This window comes from Buteo buteo, chromosome Z (assembly GCF_964188355.1).
Source record: "Buteo buteo chromosome Z, bButBut1.hap1.1, whole genome shotgun sequence".
Taxonomy (NCBI): Eukaryota; Metazoa; Chordata; class Aves; order Accipitriformes; family Accipitridae; genus Buteo; species Buteo buteo.
In genome coordinates, this window is record NC_134204.1 from 31,117,845 (window position 1) to 31,139,667 (window position 21,823).

General features: G+C 41.2%; 1 protein-coding gene across 4 annotated transcripts; it reads right to left on the minus strand.

The window, feature by feature from the left end:
* Nucleotides 1–1,613: 1,613 nt before the first annotated feature.
* On the minus strand, nt 1,614–14,345 carry AK3 (adenylate kinase 3). 4 transcript variants are annotated; one of them, XR_012649092.1, is made up of 6 exons: nt 13,970–14,345; nt 9,611–9,730; nt 5,841–6,013; nt 3,314–3,432; nt 2,434–2,549; nt 1,614–1,965 (listed from the first exon to the last, which is right to left on the minus strand). XR_012649092.1 is itself a non-coding variant. In XM_075021325.1 (6 exons), exons 3-6 carry the CDS (start codon nt 9,669–9,671, stop codon nt 1,842–1,844), a joined length of 477 nt encoding a protein of 158 aa, XP_074877426.1. In that variant the 5' UTR covers nt 9,672–9,730; nt 10,690–10,801; nt 12,426–12,441; the 3' UTR covers nt 1,614–1,841. The 4 variants fall into 4 exon arrangements, 3 of the variants coding, with proteins under 3 accessions (XP_074877426.1, XP_074877425.1, XP_074877427.1); XM_075021325.1 differs by lacking the exons at nt 2,434–2,549; nt 13,970–14,345 and adding exons at nt 10,690–10,801; nt 12,426–12,441; XM_075021324.1 differs by lacking the exon at nt 2,434–2,549 and having other exon boundaries at nt 13,970–14,340.
* Between the last annotated feature and the right edge of the window lie 7,478 nt (nt 14,346–21,823).

Here is a 21,823-nt window from a genome sequence, read left to right on the forward strand (position 1 = left end):
TAACTGAATGTTTTGTACAAGGATAGTAAGAGCAGGGTAGCACAGTCACTTGCAATTGCTACCCTTAGTAGTAGAGCCACATTGATCTAGCAACCTCTGATATACTGAAAGTTATTTTTAAAGTTTCTAAGGGGCTGCAGTTGGATCATGTGGGAGTAAGTGTCAAATCATAAGGAGGTTCCCTCCCCCTTTTCCTTCTGGCTAACTGCAACTTACATAGGCTGGCAAAAAAACAAGCATAGCTGCTTTTTATTGAAATCAAAATGTATAAATAGAAGCAGCACATCAGGGCTTCTCACTGTAATGTGGTAGCTACTGTTTTCTAATTGTGACTCTTTTTTAAGGAAGTGTATCTCTAAACTCAGTCTACAGCCTCCATATAGACATTTCTGAAGATGAAAGCACAAGTGCTCAGCCTTTTGGTAAGCTTTCTTTAAAATGTAAGGAGAGCTGCTTGCAGTGATAGTTGCTGCCCATATTGTTCATTTATAGTAATGGGAAAGCTTTACAAATTCTACAATGATCATCCTTTTTAGACTCAAATGTGTCTCAATATTGATAATGCTACAACTACACATGCAAATGTAGTCTGAGGTATGTCAGCACCACAGCTCTGTAGTTGTTTACAGTCACTGCAAAAGGAGATTGGGATCTGCACTAGTAGGACACAGCTACTTCAGATGTTGCCTAGATGGAGTTGTTTATTCCTCACGTTTTGCTGATTCTTCTTGAAACTCTCAATCTGGTGAGCATAAAAAAGGCCCGTGGAGTTCACTGAAAAATAGCAATGTCTGCATTACCTAGACTGTTAAAAGGTGTGGCCTGTGGAGGTTTGTAACTCCAGTTATCTAGAGAATAAATAAATACAAGAGCTGGTCAGAGAAATGAATTAGTTGTATGAACTGGCGAAAACTAGTCCAATTTCTACAATAAAACTTGATACAGTAATATGACAATGTTAATAATTTGATCACTGGGAGTCCTGGCACTGGCATCAATAAGCAGGTTGGTTTTTTTCAAAGGTAGTAGAAAAGACACATTCACTAGTCAAGATCATCTAGCTACCAATTTACTGGATTACACTCAATCTGTTCAGTACCTGCTGTCTTTTTACTAATGAAGTCTTACACAGCTGCACAAAGACAGAGGCTTTACCAAATGTGTTGCACATCATTGAAACTCCATTTCTCATGCCTGCAAGATAGCTGCTCTGAGGGCAGAAATATAAACATGGTAATAAGGCCAATCATCCAAGCAAGTGTTAAGGGTAATTTAAGCCCAGCAAAAAGTTCAACTAGTATCTCTGCAAGCAAAGCTAAAAGAAGGTGACTGTCATCCATAAGATCAATCTATATGTATGCCAGTTCTGGTCTGAAATGTCTTTCTACAGAGTGGTGGTCATGGTTCCCACAGCTTCTAGCTGGCCCCAACTAATCACATATTCAAGAAACATGCTTTCATGTCCTTGTCATTACTTCACACTACATTTCATGAGTGAGTAAATCAATCTTTGTGCTTTGTAATTACGTTGTACTCTGCAATGTGTTTCCTTCACCAGTCAATATTTGCAAACATAAATATTTTCTGAATAAGAGACATAAGAGTAGCTGCTTTTGAAGTCAGTTACTATATTATAAAAATTAGGTATATTTAATATAAAAAAATACAGCATTAAAGTGAGAACCACAGGCAACAAAGTTTTATCATAATGTAAGTTAATGACAACATTAGACTTGTAATTATTGATCGGTCTGGTGGACTACTTAAGAGAAATCCTTGATTGCTGAATCTTATGTAATCAAGTGTGAGCTATGACAGATGAGCAGAAGTTAGACCTATTTTCACCTGGGAGTGGCAGAATCTTTCTGGCTCACATCTGGCAACTTGGTTTGGAGGAAAGCATAGATATGTGGCCAGATCTTATTGGTTTCTGTTCCAGAGAAGGATTTCAATAACCCTTTTTCCCTAAGGAAGAAAAGGAAGAAAGCATTACAGAAGTCAAATTGTTTAATTGTTCCAAGATCACCACCTCACTTTAAGATTGCCCTGGCAGGAGTGTGTAAACATGCATGTGATTTAACATCCGAGAACAGCCATAACATTGGGAGTGCAGGGTAGACATGCATTACTGTGTTCTTCAAAGAGTGAGCTATTGGCCACATCAGTTCACAAAACTGACAGCTGTCCACAGAGTACTTAACAAACTATGAAGTGTAAAAATAAGAAGCAGCAATGCAGTCATATAGCACATGCTATACAGCAGTCATCTAAACAACTGTGAGTAAAGTTACACTTTGAGGATCAAAGAAAGTGCATCAGAGCAAGCAAGTGAACCAGGCACAATCGAGTTATTCTGAATTAATTCTAGTAGCTAGTTATATCTGTGAAGTATGTTGTTAACAATAATAACAATATCTTAGGCCCATGTCTTACTGTGGTGCTTTGAGGCATTTTTCACTTCAGAAAACTATCAAAGTCAGGAAAATCATTGTCAATCCAGAAAAACTCCTTTAAAACTTAACTGCCCCACAGACAGAGCTTCTAGTCTTCTGCTCAACAGTTTTGGTAGAGCATAATGAAGGGTGGTGAATATGGAGATAGAGGAAGGACAGTCACTTCAGGATGTTGTCAGAGTCTGATTTCTTTGTCTCGGCAAGATAAGACTACAAAACTCTACATGGTGACCTACTATTATCTATATATTAGCACTGTGATATTTGCAGCTTTACATTAAAAGAAACTTTGTGTATAACTTGGGGTCTTAAAAGAACTAATAACTTGTTATTCCACAGTGCAAATGGCAGTATGGTCAAATAGCTACTTATTCCCAAAGAGTCTTGCTAGCTGTGCCCATGACAGTCCTGTTCTTAGAACATCCACTTTCAAATCCTTATTAACAGTTTTTCTGTTGCGTATCACTTCTGGACCCCTTGTTAGAAGGGCTTCTACTTACACATCCAGAAGAGAAAATACTGTTCCAAAAAAAGGAACTGTCTCTGTTACCTTACTAACCAGAGCTATGTTGCTCAGCACAGTACTATAATGTATTAAATAATGCATAGTGCTCTTTGTAAAGCCAAATATGGCTGCAGTGAAAGGCTCTTCTGCTAAGCAGGCTCGTGAAGAGGTTTCACGCAACAGTGGAAAACTTACTCATTTTACTGGGTTGATTTCTTACTGAGTTGATGAAAGATACACTGCTGCTCATACCACATTCACTGTTGCACATCTCTGTAACCGAAGAGATCTGTTCCTCTCTATGCTAATGTGGAAGAGGCTTTTAGAATGTGGAAGAATAGATTTTACTACTTACCGATAATATTCTAGAACAGGTTTTGTTTGTGCATCATAAGCCTGCAGCCTCTTGGTAACTGTCTCTGGCTTATCATCATCACGCTGAACAAGTGGCTCTCCAGTAATATCATCAATGCCCTAATTATGGTTAAAAGCAAACACTGGTGTATATTTCTTATTTCTGTTTGTTTTGTGTAATTTTCTTTTTAAATTATGATCAGTTTGCAGTTAGTTAAGGTGTAGATTTCTGCTTATAAAGAGAAAGGCTACTGCCCATATCTTATCTGGATTATAAGAAGCTGACTATCCAGTAAAACAGTCCATCAGTTAAAATTATTTTCTCGGTATTTGCAATGAACATCAGGTCATTAGTAACTTGACTGATTTGTCCTCTGGAACATTCGTTGAATATAGGAAATATGTAGACAAAACCTTCATATATGAGGGAAAACAATATTATTGGTAATATGTTCTTGCATAACAAGAAACAAGCAAGAGACCAACTGGACCTCTGAGAATACTGAAACAGGGAAGGGAGTTAATGGCCCTTTAGTTTTAAGTCACAAAATGGAAGAGTTACCATTTAGCAACAGCTGTACAAAAAATGGCATAAGAGCCAGCTGAAGTTTTTGTAGGCTTCAGTAAACAGAGGTAGGGACCAAATGCATGAACTATGATAGCTCCTACTTCACTGCACATTTCACCTCCAATTTACTGAAGTGCTTTAAGTGATTACAGAGTTTTTAAGCCTTGAAACCAGCAATGACTGAAGAAATTGCTGACCACTGGCATATCTTATGAAGGACTAGCTAGTGCCATAAAAGTTGGCTCCTTCTTAGGTGCACTGAATCATTGTGCATCGAAGGACAGAATATGACCCACCACAGATAAAAGTGACTCTGTGCTCCTTCATACATATTAATTAAATCCTCAAGAATTTTTATTTTCCCTAAAGACAAGTTTAATTTGACATTTGGAGTGGAAACATGAGTGATCTTGCAAGTACAAAGCCAATTAGACCACAAAAATGTTTTCCTTTCCTACTTGCATTCTGGCAGTTTCAGAAAATAAGTAACCATCAATGTTCAGTAAGCTTCTCTGTTCCAGGAGTTCTTCTCATACTGAACCCAAAACACAGCACTATGCCAGCTACTAGGAAGAAAGTTAACTCTATCCCAGCCGAAACCAGGACAGGAATGTGTGAAGAATATCTGTTCCAGAACATCTGTATCATACCAGAGATGGATTTATATGGTCAAACTTACCTTGTTTACATAATAAAATAATTTTAAACACTCAAGTGTTCCTTTCTAGCACCCATGCAGGCGGCCATCCTAGTGCCTTCATTGTATCTATCAAGTATTGAGCCTTCAGCCTTGCATTAACTCTAAAGCCATCATCTTTTGGTTGAGTAAGTAACCATTTTGCAGGTCTATTAGATAACAGAGACAACTGTATTTCAGCTGTTCAGCTCCATTCCATGATTTCACTTAAAAATTGCAATCTACTTTACATGTTGTGATATGCCTGCTTATTAGTAGAAGGTAGAGTGGAGTGTTCCTAATAGCAAAGCTGTTGTAGCTGAAGCCCACTCTTTGGTAGGTCTGATAATTCTCTGTTGCAGCTTGCCTATGCTCTTCTGCAATTAAAAATAATCATGACTTAAACTACCATATTTTAAACAATACAGTGTTTCCAGTTGCTCACTTCAGTGCTTAACTGCTATTTCAGCTGGCCTCTTTTCCTGCAACACTGAAGTCCGAAAACTACAAGGCCTGCCCATACTTCTGATATAACTTAATAGAGCTTCCAGGTGAAATGTGATGCCACAACAGGTATTTAGAGTTAAGGATGAAATACAGCTTGAGTTGCACTAAGGCTAATCTGAGTTCCTCAAAAGTCTTAAAGTAACAATGTATGATCATTATCTTCAAGTTTACCATTCCTTTTTAGGATATCTCAAGCCATAACCTCTTTGATCTGTTGAGAAACTTCCCTGATTGGCAAGTTTCTACATCTAATTTTGCAATATGACAACTGTTCCCTTGAAAGTTCCCTTGAAAATACCCATGCTGGTTAAATATAAACACAGGGAAAGTGTTAAGTGGATTCCTCTGATGATTTGGTGTGCTTCCTAGATTAAAAAAATCAGTCCTCTGGAAGAAGGAAAAGGAAACTACATTTTTGGACTGTACAGGCTGCAAACTTACAGAACAGGCTAAGAACACCCCCAACTCCTATGCCAGTGTGCAAGACTGAGAGTATTCCAGATCAGTGAACAGCTTTAACAAGAGCGTACTAAACTCCATGGTGTTTCATTTTGCAGGGGACAAGCACGTGTCCATCAGCTGGCGCTTCTACAGGTCACTAACATACTCTCAGAGGCAGAGTGTTACCAGTAAGCTTCTGTGCTTCTAAGAGATGAAATGAGCCTTTTTCTTCTGAGCTACTGTGTTTTGCAACAACATATGCGAACAGTATTTTACTGCAATTACCAAATGCAATGCAACATTTATTTAGTGTCAACACTGACATGTATTGCTTACCTGCACTTTGGGAGGACTGAATTCAAGATTGTAGACTCTGCCACTAGCAGGGTGGATCCAACGTGCTGTGAGCCGACATTTTATGGTCTCAAATGGCACATCTAGGTCAATCACAGTGTCTATTTGACATTCTTTATCCAGGGCTTCTGCCTGAGCAACTGTTCTGGGGAAACCTTTTTAAAGGAAACAACTCCGTAAAAATCCAAAGGCAGAGTTATAGTGAGAATTACCTGGATTCAGTCATTACAGAAAATAATTGCGAGACAGAAAAAAAAAAAGCATCATCATACTCTAAAGGCTGAAGAGACATCAGATTTTTCCAAATATTTTTCAGTGTGTCATGGCACTTTAACTTGTAAACACCTCCCAGCTTCCACTTCTTCATTTCAGTTGATCATCTTCCCGAAAGTGTAACAAATGCAAAAAGACCCCATACTTATATGTGCTACATACCACTATATTGAATAAAAGCACTGGGTACACATTTTGAACAATAAAAGCCACAGGCAGTTCACTCAGAGGTCTGGAACAAGCTAGAAACATTTGTGACAACTCTTACTTCCATAGTTGTGTAAGTCTGGCTTAAGAAGGTGACCATTACAAACCTATTTTATTCAGTTGCAGTAAGCCCAATATATATACCAGAAGCTGTCCAGGATTAATTTTACATAAAACAGTAGCTTTAGAAAGAGTTCTGGAAAGTCTATTGTATCAAACTATCCTCAGGGACAATGACTGTGAGAACACTCGGGCTGAACAGGAGTCTCCCGCTTCACTTAAAAGACGCTGCATTTTCCCTCATGGTTCCAGTAGCGTGCCTTCAAAGGCACATGTTAGTACTAGAGAAATCTAGTGGAACTTAAGGCGGGGCGGGGGGGAACAGGACACACGACAGAGAACAAGAGAACCAAGGTCTCCACAAAGAATTTAAAATGAAAAATTGACCACAAGAACTTTAGCGGTCAAAGGTACTGCAGAACATGCTATTGCACTACTGATTCACTGCAATAATACCTCCACCCACAAAGCTCTTGCACAGTCTCATGTTCTTCAGTAGCTTGTAATTTTCATCATACTATACAAGTAAACTTCTCCACAAAGGCAAGTACTGATAGATACAAACTTAAGAAAGTCTTCCTTACGTAACATTGGTTGATGAGTCCATTGCCTGAGTAAGGAACTTGCCAAGAACTAGCCTTAAAACAGAAAAAAAAAAATTTTATGGTCTTAAGGCTACTGTGTCTTGTCTAACACATCACAGAAGGAAAGAGTTGATTAACTTAGACCAAGTTCTTGCTTGTGCATCAAGTCCGATGTACCTGGTTTGCATCACAGTTATCAACTGCCCTCATCCTATTTCTTTCACATTCACATTATCTCATGGAAGTGCTGTTAAATGTTATGAGCAGAGGGAAAGCCAGGACTCCAGCACTGCTGTTCTTTCTTACTATTGACAAGCTAGTCAGCCACCACACATCTTAGTTATGCAGCTGGAAAATGAGTTTGCTTTGGGACTCAGTAATGAGAAACTTCCCCAACAAACTAAAGTGTTTTTATGAAAGCATTTCATTGAAACTGAACCAGCATTTGTTGCTGTCGTGGTTTAAACCCACCCAGCAACTTGGCAGCACGCAGCTGCTCACTCCCCCCTCCCAGTGGGATGGAGAGGAGAATTGAAAAAAAAAAAAAAAGTAAAACTTGTGGGTTGAGATAAGAATGATTTAATAACTAAAGTAAAATAAAATATAATACTAACAATAATAATAACAACATGTGATAGTAATGAAAAGAAATATATGAAAAAAAACAAAAAAAACAAAAAACAAGAAAAGACAAGTAATGCACAGTGCAATTGCTCACCACGTGCTGACTGATGCCTGAGCAGCAATCCGCCCCTCCCAGCCAAGTCCCCCCAGTTTATATACTGAGCATGATGTTCTACAATATGGAATATCCCTTTGGCTAGTTCGGGTCAGCGGTCCTGGCCGTGCTCTATCCCTGTTTCTTGTACATCTGCTTGCTGGCAGAGCATGGGAAACTGAAAAATCCTTAACTTAGATCCTAAGTGCTGCTTAGCAACAACTAAGACATCAGTGTGTTATCAATGTTATTCTCACACTAAATCCAAAACACGCTGTACCAGCTACTAAGAAGAAAATTAACTATCCCAGCTGAAACCAGGACAGCTGCATACAGTGTTTTCTCGATACCAAAAAAAGAATCTACAAGATGTGATGAATTATGAAGAATCCAGGAACACAGAAAAAAGTGCCCCAATTATACAGCACATAAATCTAAGCAGATCATACCCACACACATATGACTTGGACTGCTACATCTGCAACGATTCTAGAAGCCAGCCTATCATAAGGCAGTGGAAATGGATATTTGGCTAAGTAAGCATAGAAGAAGCTCAGCAACTCTATTTACTTTGACCTAGCTGACCTCAGCTGTTTGTTCTGAGTTGCAGTTATCAATCTAAAGACTTTCTGCTTAACATATTTCAACAAAACAGTATTGTTCCTACAGAGCCGATTATGCCAGAGCTATCCCTAGCGTAATTCACTGAGTCTCATTACAAATGCTGATGCAGACAAAATTTCTGCTCCAAAAGTTTAAAGAAGGCAGCATGTTAACATGCAGCAGAAATTGATTTATTCTCTTACAGCTTCCACACCATCTTCCTGTTAAGAGTTGCCACTGTGCCTAGCTAATACTGCTACACATCCAGATCCAGAAGGCTGGAACTGTGTGTACACAGGACCTGGAACTAAAGAAAAAAAAAATCTGAGCTCTTTCCCTTATTGGTTAGGTTTCATTGTGCTGTTCACTGTGGAAATTAAGCCTTTGTCCTCACTAAGGAGGAACATAACCGTGACTAAAGCCACCAGAACATATCACTGTACTAGAAGCAATTATAATAAAGCACTAAGGGACAGAAAGCACCGTGGATTTCTCACTCCCTCTAAATAAAAAGCCACACCAACAACTTTTTAGTTTTATCTACTGAGGCAGGTTGTGACTAGAATCCGAAAAAGCACACATCCAGCCTAGACACTATCTTTGTGCTGCGCATCCAACTGTACTCCCATGGGCTGGGGTAACAAGCCAGTCAGTTCATGAAGACAGTGGCAAATGCATTTTCTTTCTACTGTAAATGCGGAAGCAATGAGCTTACGCTGCAGAATTGCAGAACATTTCACTCTAGAGAACAGAACCAAAGAGCAAATGAAAGATACCTTTTAGAGCACTTAAGCAGTGTTTTTGTTAGTGATTTATTACACACTGCACCGCTGCAGAACTTGCTTTCCATACTTGCCTTGTTGCTGCATCACATACCTACCTTTCTATTTAAAGAATTCCTCAGCCCCATTCTTCAGAGTGTTCCATTCCCCAAGGACTTTAACAAGAAAAGGCTTTAAAAAAAAGCAACTTCTCATGTGTATTTTAAAGGGGGAATAAAGCATAAGAATTACCACAATTGCCAGTTCTGAAATTTTACTGGAGTGTTGAACTACCCTTTTCAACATGAATTAAACATCCCTGTGAAGCCCTGAAGGTGGGATGCACCCAAAGCATTTTACAGCCAAAGAACCTGGGGCAGACTGGCTGCTGAACGTTTCACAAGCAGCTGGCAACAAATACTGTCCAGTTACTACGACTCAAGGATGGCTACTGGAGTGTAGCTAACCACAAGCGACCAAAGCACTCCAAGCTTTCCGGTGCAGATTTTCTCTCCATATGTAGTAATATCCAATATGCTGACTTACCATCCAACAGCCAGTTGTACCGATCTAGACCTTTTAGCTCATTCAGCATCAGTCGTGTCATGATGTCATCTGGAATAAGCTGCCCTTGATCAATGTAGGACTTGGCAAGGATTCCAACTTCTGTGAAAGTAGAAGGAGTCACATTACACTATCTCTGACCTCCAGCAAGCGAAAAAAAGCCCACAAGCCCTCAAAAAATTTGTTTTGATCGGGATGGCGCAGAACCATAAAGTTGTAAACAAGACAGACAGTATGCTTGCTGAAATTCGATAACAGATGATCAGTTAGGATCTGATCATGCAAATATGCATCAGATTAATTTGATAGGTCTATAGTTCCATGGATGGCAACAGGGTATTCAGCACAGCTCTATCCCCACACCCTCTGAATAGTACTAGTAAGTATTTGAAGTATTAGGTCCCCAAAAGTAAAATCAGGAGAGGCCATTAGGTAAAAGAGTCTTCAAAAGAAGCAATGTAAAGGATAAAAGTTCATTAAGATACCAGCCCTGAGATTTCCTGTCAAGAAAGTTATTTTCTCAGTTTAGTGACTAGTTATTAACTTATGACTTCACTATGAAGAGAAATACCTTTGGTATTTAAAAGAGCAGTATGCAGTGGGACACGCTTGCCAGATAACGTATTTTTACAATTTCTAGAGTTACAGGAGGATGTTTATAGATGTTGTAAACTATTTATGGGAGCACACAGACACTAGTTTTTTCCCATGGTACTGACTAACCTTTAATACCAGTTATTTAGCCTACTGGCTCACTAAAATGCCATCCACCAATCACAGTTCTGGATTTCACACCATGCTTCTACATGACAGGTGGCAGCATACTGTACTTCACCCAAATCATGGGTATAGCTGGGAAGAAATTAATTTGCCGGGGTTGTGTCCTAGAGCACAAAGTCTCCGTGGCCTTTGTTTATAAAACAGTTACCCAATTATGTAAGTCACCCAGCATAGCAGCTAGATTGGTTTTATTATGGATCTGCAGAAGCCTTTACTTGCAGCCAGTTCAGATCTAGGTACAGTAAACTAAACAGAAGAGAAAACGGGATGGACTGACATACCAACACAAGATATAACCACTTTCAGCAGTAAGCAATGAAGAATGCCACTCCCATCACGTGACGCAGGATTGGAATGTGCAATAGCACAGAGGCCCTTTTTCAGACGAGGCAACTGAAAAGCAATAGATGTCCTCAAATAACGCAAAGAGTCGCTTTGGTGCTGAAAAAAAAGTAAGTAACAAAGGGAAAATTTCTCCTTATTGGACGTTCACACCTAGAGTCAGGCTTTGAGAAGTTTGAAGGCCATTTAGAAATAGGCACTATGCACCTTGGTCACATTTCAAATAATCCTCACAATGTGGAAAAGAGTCAGACTCTGGTCCTGGAGTACTCCAGCACATGACAAACTGGAAAGAAGGTGACTGTCTGCCTGGGTACAAAGTGTCTATTCTTTTCCCTACCTCCCTTCTTCGAGCTCAGCAAGTCATACCTTTTCTACTATTCTAGTGAGTGCACTTTGAACTATGTACCCTGCAAAAGTAGGCTGGGAGGAGGAATAAATTATGTCTAGATAGTTTAATGTGTACTTGATGCTTGGATCTGTTACTGATTTACACTGAAACACTGCTCTAGCCACAGTGATCTAAGAATATGTGCAAGGCAAGGTTGACAGAGAATGGTACTAACCATTGGAAAGACAGATGAGCTTTTGGACCCAGAGAGGTTTGGAGTATGGCAAGCTGTAAGGTCCTATTATTAGACCAACAGAGCTGGAAACATGCTGCCTCTCTCTACAAACCTCAGGTCCCTTAGAAAGTCACTATTACAGAAGAAAAAATTAGGCACAACTGTACCCCAATAGTTGTATGTTAGGATGAAAAGTTTTTATACTAGACCATAGCTGCCTTTTTTTTTTTTTCTTTCTTTCTTTCCCCCCTTGTTGTTGCAGGTGGGGTTTTGTGAGGTTTTGTTGTTTTTATTTTGTTCTGGTTTTTTTCAGCTTGGGTCTGAAACCACTACAGGCATGGCAATCTTTGGAATTAAAAGCAACATGGGTTTCTTTCCTGTCTAGGTGATAACAGGTATCCATGTTTCAAGTATTGCAAAAGATTGGCATGTCCTCACCACATTACAGCAAACAAGCTCTAGCCACATTCAGACAACAGGTTGCTTAGCACTAGAGAGGTGGTCACGGACTGTCCACTCTCCAAAGCAGCAGAATGTGGCAGTAACTGCAAATTGCTAAGGGCGCTCACATGTTCAACAGGACTCTTCAACAGACAAAGTCCATTTTCACAAGACAGCAAATGCCAAAAATGGCACCATGTAACTGTTGTTAGTTATATTTAATTTTCCAAGTGTTTTAACTGCCCAACTTAGCCTAACACAGTTCCCAAAGAATTTGGAATTGCAGGACTCTTCTATTATAATCAAAACTTACAAACTCTTTGCCTCAACTAAACTTGTCAAAGATCTCCGAGTTGCCTCTCAGTCTCTCTCCCTCCTTCAGTGTACTACGCACCCCTGCTACTTCCGTGTTGATCTCAATCCTTTGGAGACCATTTCTGCAATGAGTGACTCGCTTTCAATAAAATGAACAGAACTTCGTCTGGGTTAATTAGTGAATGAAAAACTCTGTAGCAGATTCCTATAACTTCTACACTAGCTAATTCAGAGCAAACCTCATCATCTCTTACACCCTCCACTGGCTTCTCTCCTCACATTCAAGGTTTAACGCATCTGTTACACTTTTACATCTTGGTTCTCCTTCACATTCTTTCATCTGTCCAACCCACCTAGAACACTTTCGCCAAATCACTTTTCTTTCCACCACTTCATGGCTGCCTCCTTAAATCAAGCAATGGAGTACTTCCACTTGCAATTTCCTCTTCTCAGGCACCCTTCAGCTTGATTTTGGTGGTCTTTGATCTTGCTTCCGAGACATATTGAAAACAGCACAAAACCTGAAGTATTTAGTAAATAACCTATTTCCTTAATCTTCTGCAACACCTTCCTTTCTCACTAGGTCTTACTTACACTGGAAGTTCTTAACAGCAACAATTTTGGTTTTGTGACACTTTGTAAATAAAAATTTACGCTTGCGCAATCAGACAGGAGAAGCATGAATGTGATCAGATATGCCTGCACAGGTGGTGCTCTAGCAAATATTTAACTTGTAGTTATCAACTGTAGTAAAGTCAGTCAAGTAAGCCAAAGTCATTGTTCTTCGAGAGCAAACAGAATTTGTGTGAAAAGAGATGTGGAAATCACATCACAACTGATTTCATAATACCGATAATTTTTCAATTTCAAACACGCTTATAAGCTTCCAAAACCTAGCTTCAGTTCCCTAGCCATAACATTGCAGAAATACTTGCAGTCCTCTGCAGCTTCAAAGTGCTGGAAATAACAATACCCTCACTTCACCACATGCAACCTGAAATGGTTCTTAGAAGGCTTTCGACCCCACCGTGAAGAAAAGCAGATGCGGCAGTCATCATCGCAAAAACCCACCAGAGGGGTTGTGGCATCTCAACAGAGAGCCAGAGGTCAAGTTACGACCATACAGTAAATATAATGCACATCATTACCTAATACAAGCAACTCTGTATGCAAATACAGACCATGCTGAAACCTAAGCACAGTATGAACTTGTTGTAGGGTAATAATAATTGAAAAAGCACAAAGTAAGCAGTCTGAAAATTTTGCCCGTTGTTTTTGGAAAGCAGCACTACAGTTATGCCTGCCAGTTCCGGAAAAGGCCTTCTAATTTTGGAATAGCTGGTAACTCTAGGTGCCTCTACTTCTAGCCATCTCATGGAGATCTGAAAAAGCCTGATTGCCCAGAACCCCTCCCGCTGTCCCGCCTGTTAAAAACATGAATATTTTTCCCTTTCAAGAGAGGAGTTAAGGATTAGGTGTGTGTTACAAAACAAGGAAAACGCCCGGAAAAAAAAAACCACAACACAAAACAAAACAAAACAAAAAAAAAACAAACCAAAAACCGATAAGCCCGGTTCACGCTTACAAAGAGGATGCCAAGTGACAGCTTTTAGAGGATCCTCGGCTGAAGCCTCGAGGCCCATCTCGGCGGCCTCTGGCCTCCTGGTAGAGCTGCCGTGAAGACGCCCAACCTCCGGGGCGGGGAGCACATACTGGTAGGACTGGGGAGCAGCGATGCCCCCAGGGACTTCCCGGACGGGGAGGGGAAGGACCGGCGGAGCGGAAGGACCGGCGTGGGGCCGGTTCCTGCGTGGGCCTGGGGGGGGGCGGGCGGTCGCCCGCCCCGGATCGTCCCCGCCGCCCTCCCCCCCACCCCGGGGCCCCGAATCGTTCCCACCTGTCTTCTTCTGCATGTTGTCCCTCAGGAGGTCGCCGCTGGAGAGGTGCTTCATCCCGAAATGTTTGATAATCCGAGAGGAGACGGTGCCTTTCCCGGAACCCGGTGGCCCCATGATGACGACGCGCAGCAGCGGCGGCACCACCATGCTGCTGCTGCTGTTACTGCGGGCAGGGGACGGGCAGGGGACGGGCAGGGGACGGGCAGGGGACGGGCAGGGGACGGGCAGGGGACGGGCAGGGGACGGGCAGGGGACCGGGGAGGAGCACCGCCTCGGCCGCCTTCCGTAGGAGCGGGTAGGGGGAGGAGGAAGACGGCGGAGGGGGTTGGAGCCGAGGCCGGTCCTCCCGGGGAGAACCAGTGGCAGCTTTTCTGGCTGTCAGTCAGGGGCAGGAAGGGAAGATCCTTTACGTAAAAGCACCGGGGGGGGGGGGGGGGGAGGATAATAAGCAAATCGCATTTTAGAAGGTAAAGCATGGTGGGGCGTCACTGCCGTAACTGGCCCTGACCAACCTCCCCGCAGCCCCTCTGCCCAGGAGGCCCATTTCGGCTGCCCCCGGAGCCCTCAGTCCCTGCCCCAGCCGGTTCCCAGTCTCCCTCCTGAGCTGTCGTGAGGGTTTCCCAGACTGAGGGGACACACGGGTGGCTGCCTGGCTCTCACCTGACGACTGCTGGGCTGGTGACACATGCTGTTCTGGAGATACGCTGGTGGGCCTCGACCACTGTGAGCTAGAAGGGGCTGCAGTGAAAAAGTGATCTCTTGGGAAGCAGGGCTAAACCCAAAACATGAATGAAATTCAGCTTTCCGCTTTAAAACCTTTTTTTAATTTCAATGGTTTTACAAGAGGCTTGCAACAGCAACAAGAAAACAGGCAAATGGACGTATGGTACTTAACAACAGTATGAAAACAGGAATATAGCTCAAAAGCTGCCTAGCCGACAAAATAAATCACCGTAACAATTAAGTAGGAAGGCACTGGCTTAGCATGGAAATCTTAGTATGAGCATAAATCTTACTACACTGAGCAATGTGAACCTCCATAACTGAACACAGTAATACTTTTATTCTAAATGCAGTAGGGCAGGAAGAATGAAACATTCAGGGCTTCATGGATATTCCCAGGGCAACATCTCAGTCTGCCAAAATAGCACAGTCTTAAACAAAATTTGGCAACAAAAAGCCCTTTAAATGTTAGAAGACATACTGTTCGTTTTAAGCTCCACACTTCACAGACTTCTGAAAGGTGGAAGTCCACAAAATGTGTAGAGAACATCTGAGTGTCCCTAAAGCAAACCTGTGGAAAAATGGAAGATTATATGAAATAAATACGCAACAAATAACTAGATTTGTCAGAGAGATCATTAACCCTTATCTCCAAAGACAACATGTATAAAAAGCAGAAATAATTTATCTGCCTGTTAAAGAGGGAACCCGAGGTTCAGCCTCTCTACATGCACTGTTGAGCAGCTCAGAAAAACTCTGCAGAGGGCTGCTAAAATAATCCCACTGTTGAAGGCTACTTAGAAACCTGGCTGAGCTTCATAAAGGATATGCAAAGAAGGGGTAGAAGTGGATAGAAAGGCACTTGTCTCTCACACTCACACACTCTTACTAACATATGGCCTTTGAAGAACAAAATTGGGTACTTATAAAAAATTATGTAGTGAAATAAATGATCGTTCCCCTCCCTTGGCTATCTTTGCCAGACTCCAAACCTTGTCCTAGTGGTTTTCTGCAATAGTTGTGACATATTCAGAAGTGGAAGGGGAAATCATGGGAGGGTATGTAGTACTGAAATAGGTCATTGGTTCGTTAGTTCATATACAATGTTTTACACAGCTATTCTGTATTTAAAAACATGCATGTGAGTTTTTTCTGCAGCCATAATTTTGATGTTTGGAACATGACATTTGACTGCCTTTGTTCAGACTTAATTATTCATATCTTAGCACAGTAACCAATATTTAATTAATACAACTTGCATTGTATTCTGAATTAACCTGTTTCTGCTTACTGACCAGATGCCTTATTCACACATGTAACATCCTGACTCTTGCTCAGTGAGCTGAAGTTGCCCTCATGGTGGCTGAATAGTAATCGAAATCTTGTTTCAAACAAGTCCAAATGTTCTTTCTGATAGAGAGCCTTTCAGATTTCTCACCATTTTTTCAAGCATAAGAAATTCTTTGAAGAGGCTTGTTAAGACTTATATTGTCAAAAGAGTTCCTGGCATGTCTTCTCCTTAGAGATCTAAATCCTTTCTTTTGAGTTGATACAGAATTCCTTTAGTACTGTCAGCTAACTACTTCCTAAGTGTTCTATTTTATACCACAATGGTTTCTTAAATGAGAAAGAAGTTAGAGTATTATACTGACTTTGGTAGGGCATCTGACATGGTCTCCCACATAATTTTTGTACTTTACCTGGGTGGATGGGCAGACAATTAGATGGGTGACAAACTGGCTGGAGTCAAGGTCACAGTGTAGCGGTTAAAGTTTTGTACCCTACCCAGAAGTTGTAGTTTGTTAGGGTCTACCCTGGGACCTTGTCCTGTGTAGTATCTGTACATAACCCCAGGGAGGAGGCAGAGTGCACCCTCATCAGCTTTGCAGGTAACGCCAAACCATGAGACCTTAGTGGACAGACCCAAGGGCAGAGCTGCAGTTCAGCAGGATCAGGTGGGGAAACGGGCCAAGCAGGAACCTGAAGAAATTTGACAAAAAGGCAGGTGCGAAGTCCTGCACCCAGGACACACTAGCTACTTGCAACAGGCTGGGACTGACCAGCGAGGTAGCAGCTCTGCTGAAAAGCCTGGGAGGCACTGGCGGACAGCAAGCTAAGCACAACCCAGCACGTGCCATGGCAGCAAAGAAGGCCAGTAACATCCTGGGCTATACTAACAGGAGGGTAGCCACTACATCAGGGGAAACAATTATCCCCCTTTATTAGTCACTCCATAGACTGCAGACACATATTTAGCTAATGGTCGCAAGAGCATTCCAGATGCCTTTAGAAGACCTTGAACAGAATAAACAAGAAGACAAAAAAAGAAAGATGCCAATTAGAAGAACACAGGTGCGCTTTCCATGATAAAGGGAACTTGGCACAAAGAACCTCAATTCGGCAGTTTATCTTGACCAATTAGACTGAGACAAGTTTCACATGTTTTAGCTGGTATAACCAATTATGTCCTATGTTTATGCGCGTGTACAGGGTTAGTATAACCAATTATATCTTATGTTTATGCGCGTGTACAGTGACTTTGCAGAATATGTGACTATAAGTATGTGTGTGCATTAGCAATAAAGGGTTGTCTGTTGTCTGCTTTCAACTTTACAGGCGTCCGTCTACTTCAGTCTCCTCAGTAGACCACATCTGATTACTGTGGCCAGTGTTGGGCCCTCCAGTACAAGACAGACATTGATTAGCTGGAGCAGGTTTAGCAGAAGTGACTAAGATGGTTGGGGGCTGGAGAAGAGGCACTGCCAGAGGCTGAGGGAACCATGCTTGTTCAGCCTGGAGAGGAGAAGGGTTCAGGGGTACCTAACAGCAGCATTCTAACACCTACAGAGAGGTTACTGAGGAGGTAAGGTCAGGCTCTTTACTAAGGTGTGTGGCAGCACTCGTGCAGTCAGGCAGTGGAGCCAAAGTAGTAGGAGTCTCAGCCCTTTGAGGTTTTTTAAGACCCAGCTGGATAAAGCCCTGAGCAGCCCAGTCTGACCCTGATTTGGGCCACGGGTTGGACTAGAGATCTGGATCCCGCCCTGAATTAGGATGTGACGCTATATTTTTTAAACAAGCTACCCCATTCATCAGCCTTAAAAAAAAAAAGGCAGCAAGTGCTTATCCAATGAAGGCTGGCATACATACACAATATAGTTGGAAATTCTCCCTCAAAAATGTATACCATCAAAAACGTTTGAGAGTAGAATTTTTCTTTTTTAATTAGGTATAGGTTGAAATATGTAGTGTGAAATGTTAGCTTTGTTTGCCTTATAATTAAAGTTGCAAATCCGTGACTTTTTACAAACCAAACCTGTACAGGTGTGATTCTTTATTTAGATTTAAGTAATGTTTTATGCTTTGCAAAGAGGGATATGACAGTATCACTTTTGTGGTGTCATTCCTACCTTTATTAAACAGTCTAATGCATTATTCTTCCCAGAATTCCTGAGTACAGCAAATAAACACATCCATAACAGGGGTTGTCCCAAAACTCTAAGTTTCCTAGGAAATGTATGTTCTTGAGACAGAACTTTACTGTCTGTACACCAAGCTTGTTACACTCAAAACCTTATTTACGACAAAGATGAAATACACCTTATTTATAAAGTAAAAAAATTTATTGTTAGCATAATTGAAATCTTAACAGCCTCATTCAAGAATTATTATTAATCCAGATGTAATTATTACAAAACAAGAAAGGATATGTCTATGCTGAAAAGTTTCAGTAATAACAATAATACAGTTAAAATTGGTCCAACACACTTCTTAGTTTCTACCGTTCTCCCAGTGTTGTGTTCACCCTTCTCCCCTCCTTCCCTAGACCCCAAGGTCAATGGTTTCATTCAGGTGTTACAGTGAGCGATCAGCATCTGGAGTCCTCCACCAGGAGGAATAGGATGTTCATGTTGATGGTTTCTTCTTCCTCCCTCTAGAGTCCACTTGGAGTTATTTTTGTATGCTTGCTAACGCACTTTCACACCTTGCTCTTTCTTCACTAGTCTGCAGCTCCACATTACATCTGAGTTTACTATATACAGTGCCTTCCACATACATTATTAGATAGTTTCTTTGTCTTCTTTGCTACCCCTAAAAACAGTTGTGTCCAGCTCATGTCTGCATTTCTCTAACTGACCACTGGTGAATTGTTTGTAGCTGTGAGGTCTCCAATGCCAACCCTGTGCTCCATCTCTTAACAGCCTATGTATGCTGTATCCCACATCTCCACATCTCAAGGCTCTGGTATTGTGCGAGACCTGCATTTCTCTACATTATCTCATCATATTAGAGTCATAAATGTCATTCTACACTGTAACTGCCTGTTACTATTACCTATTTAAAACTATCATTGTAGCATGTAAAGATAAAAAGGAAAATAAATTAGCCATAGAAAACTCATAAAGTGGAGAAACTGCTTTCACAGTTAAATGAAGCAAAGCAAAGCTGCAAGCAGGCCAAAAAATGTTCAGACAGAGCAAGTCTGACAAGCTTCAGTCCTGAGGCCTTGGAAATCCGGTACAAGGCTTATGGCCTGTTACGAGCAATGGCAATACTTTATTACAGGGCTACATAGTTAAAAGTAGATAATGACCAAATACGGTATTTTAGTTGTTTGCAAAACATTTCTGTCTTCCCAGTCTTTCTTCTGAGATATATTTATAGTCTCTAATGAAGGAGTCCTGCTTTAATCCTATAAAAATCATCACAGATTGTTTAGGCATCCCTTGAAATAGAGCTGATAGGAAAATACAGTTAAAGTAAAGCAGAGGTTACATAGCTGTGTTTCTGAGGCTGTGTGAAAACACTTGGGAGATATGTGAACCAACAGAAATTTAGAAAACAGCATCATCTTTCTGGACACTTGGAGGCCTCATACATTAGCAGAAAGCAGAGCTATCAGAAATTTCTGTAATGGCCTTTTCTGTATTATTTATCTTGGTAAGCAATTAAAATAACAGGAGACTGTCATGTTCCCCAACCATTACTTTCATGAAAATAAACATCTTTCCCAAGTATTAACGGCAAGCCAGTAACAGCTTTACATTATGAGATTAAATTGTAAGGACTGTCCAGATCAGGACATTTGTACATCTATGACCTGCCATTCAGCCTTTCTGTGGCACCTCTGGGCAGTTAATAAAAATTTTTGTCCTGACTCCAGAAATCCTTGAACTTTTAGGACAATAAGCTACCAGGGGTCCAAGGGGAAGGAAATCCCTCTTCTGTGTCATTAGATCCTTTTATGACAGATACAGCTCTCATTACAGATATACTTACATTATATGAGCTGATTAGTGCTTTTCAGTCTATCTGCCAGTGATTGTTTTCAGAAGTATCTTACCTCAGTTACATGAGGACATTCTGGCTGCCAGTGAAGTGAGTCAGTTTTGAGGAAGATTGTTTTCCCGATTTTGTTTTCACATGCCTTGACATGAAACAGATATTTGTAAATTGTTAACAGATGATAGTAAGTCATCGGAAGCTACAGCAAAAGGATGAGACGGGCAGAACTAAAAATACATGTATGGCAGAGTAGGGGAGCACACAAAGGAAGAGAAATGAACCAAAGCAAACAGTTCATTTGACCTAGACATCCAGGACTAGGCATTTTCTGCGCAAATCAAAGGGTTCACTGATACAGAGTTCAGACAATGCAGTGGAAAACTTCCATAGCTCCAGTAGCAGCACCTGGAAGCATTTTACATAGCTGTCTTCACAGAGGAAGACCCTCTTGATTTCAGTGGAGGCGTCCATCCTCTATCACATCCCATAATCCACAACCTCATAGCAAACTGTTCTTTAACTAGTATCCTGTAATTATGTCTAAAAGGCCTGTGAATGAAAGAAATTAAAAGAGACAAAACTGTTCCCTGAAAATAGGGAACAGAAAGTGTCAGACTTCTTTTCCATTAAATATCATCATGAATTTGCCACTGTTTGCTCTGGAATGCCAAAATACCCTCCAAAATCTGAAACCCAAAGGAACTGTGCAGAGATTTGGCTGAATTTAATTGTTTGCAAGCAGGAAAACAAACCATCAATTTATCAAGAATGTTTTAAGAATTTTTGTGCAGAGAAGTTTGGACATAGATTTGTTAGGTGGGAGGGGATATGATGAGATATGTATGTTTTTTACCTTCCTCCCTCCTACAGTTTTCCCATAGTTCTGCTCAGTGCATCACAGAACAGAATCTCAGCTGCATGAGACACTCTCTTTTCTGTCATATCATACTTCAAGGCTGCAGTTGGCAACAAAAGTCTCACACACAGAAAGCTGTATTCCTTTGATTTCTCAAAAATGTGACAAAAAACTCTTTTCTAATAATACAGATGTGTTCCTCTGTACATGAATAGCTCTACACATTTTTGCCCTTATCTTAGAAATCTTGGGCATTGCGTACATGAGCTAAGGCTGTATTCCAGCTGTCATTTTTGGTCCTCGTTTTTCACAAATTTCTAAGCCTGCTTCCTTTAAGAAACTTTCTCATGCTTTGTTTCAGCACAGATGTGTTCTTTTGATTTGGATATATAATTTTTCTGGTTTTGATTTTTTGCCTTTGCATCTGGGTCGGGGAAGTCCCCAGTATCAGTACAGACTAGGTTGTGAATGGATTGAGCGGAGAAAAACTTGGGGATACTGATATACAAAAAATTAAACATGAGCCAGAAATTTGTGCTTGCAGCCCAGAAAGCCAGCCGTATCCTGGACTGGATCAAAAGAATCATGGCCAGCAGGTCAAGGGAGGTGATTGTCACCCTCTACTCCACTCTTGTGAAATCCCAGCTGGACTGCTGCGTCCAGCTCAGGAGTCTCCAGCACAATAAAGACATGAACCTGTTGGAGTGGGTCCAGAGGAGGGCCTCAAAAATGATCAAGGGGCTGGAACACCTCCCCTCTGAGGACAGGCTGAGAGAGTTGGGGTTGTTCAGCCTGGAGAAGAGAAGGCTCTGGCGGGAGACCTCATAGCAGCCTTTCAACACTTAAAGGGGGCCTACAGGAAAGATGGGGAGGGACTATTTAACAGGGCCTGTAGTGACAGGACAAGGGGCAACAGTTTTAAACTGAAAGAAGGTAGATTTAGATTAGATATTAGGAAAAAATTCTTTACTGTGGCGGTGGTGAGGCACTG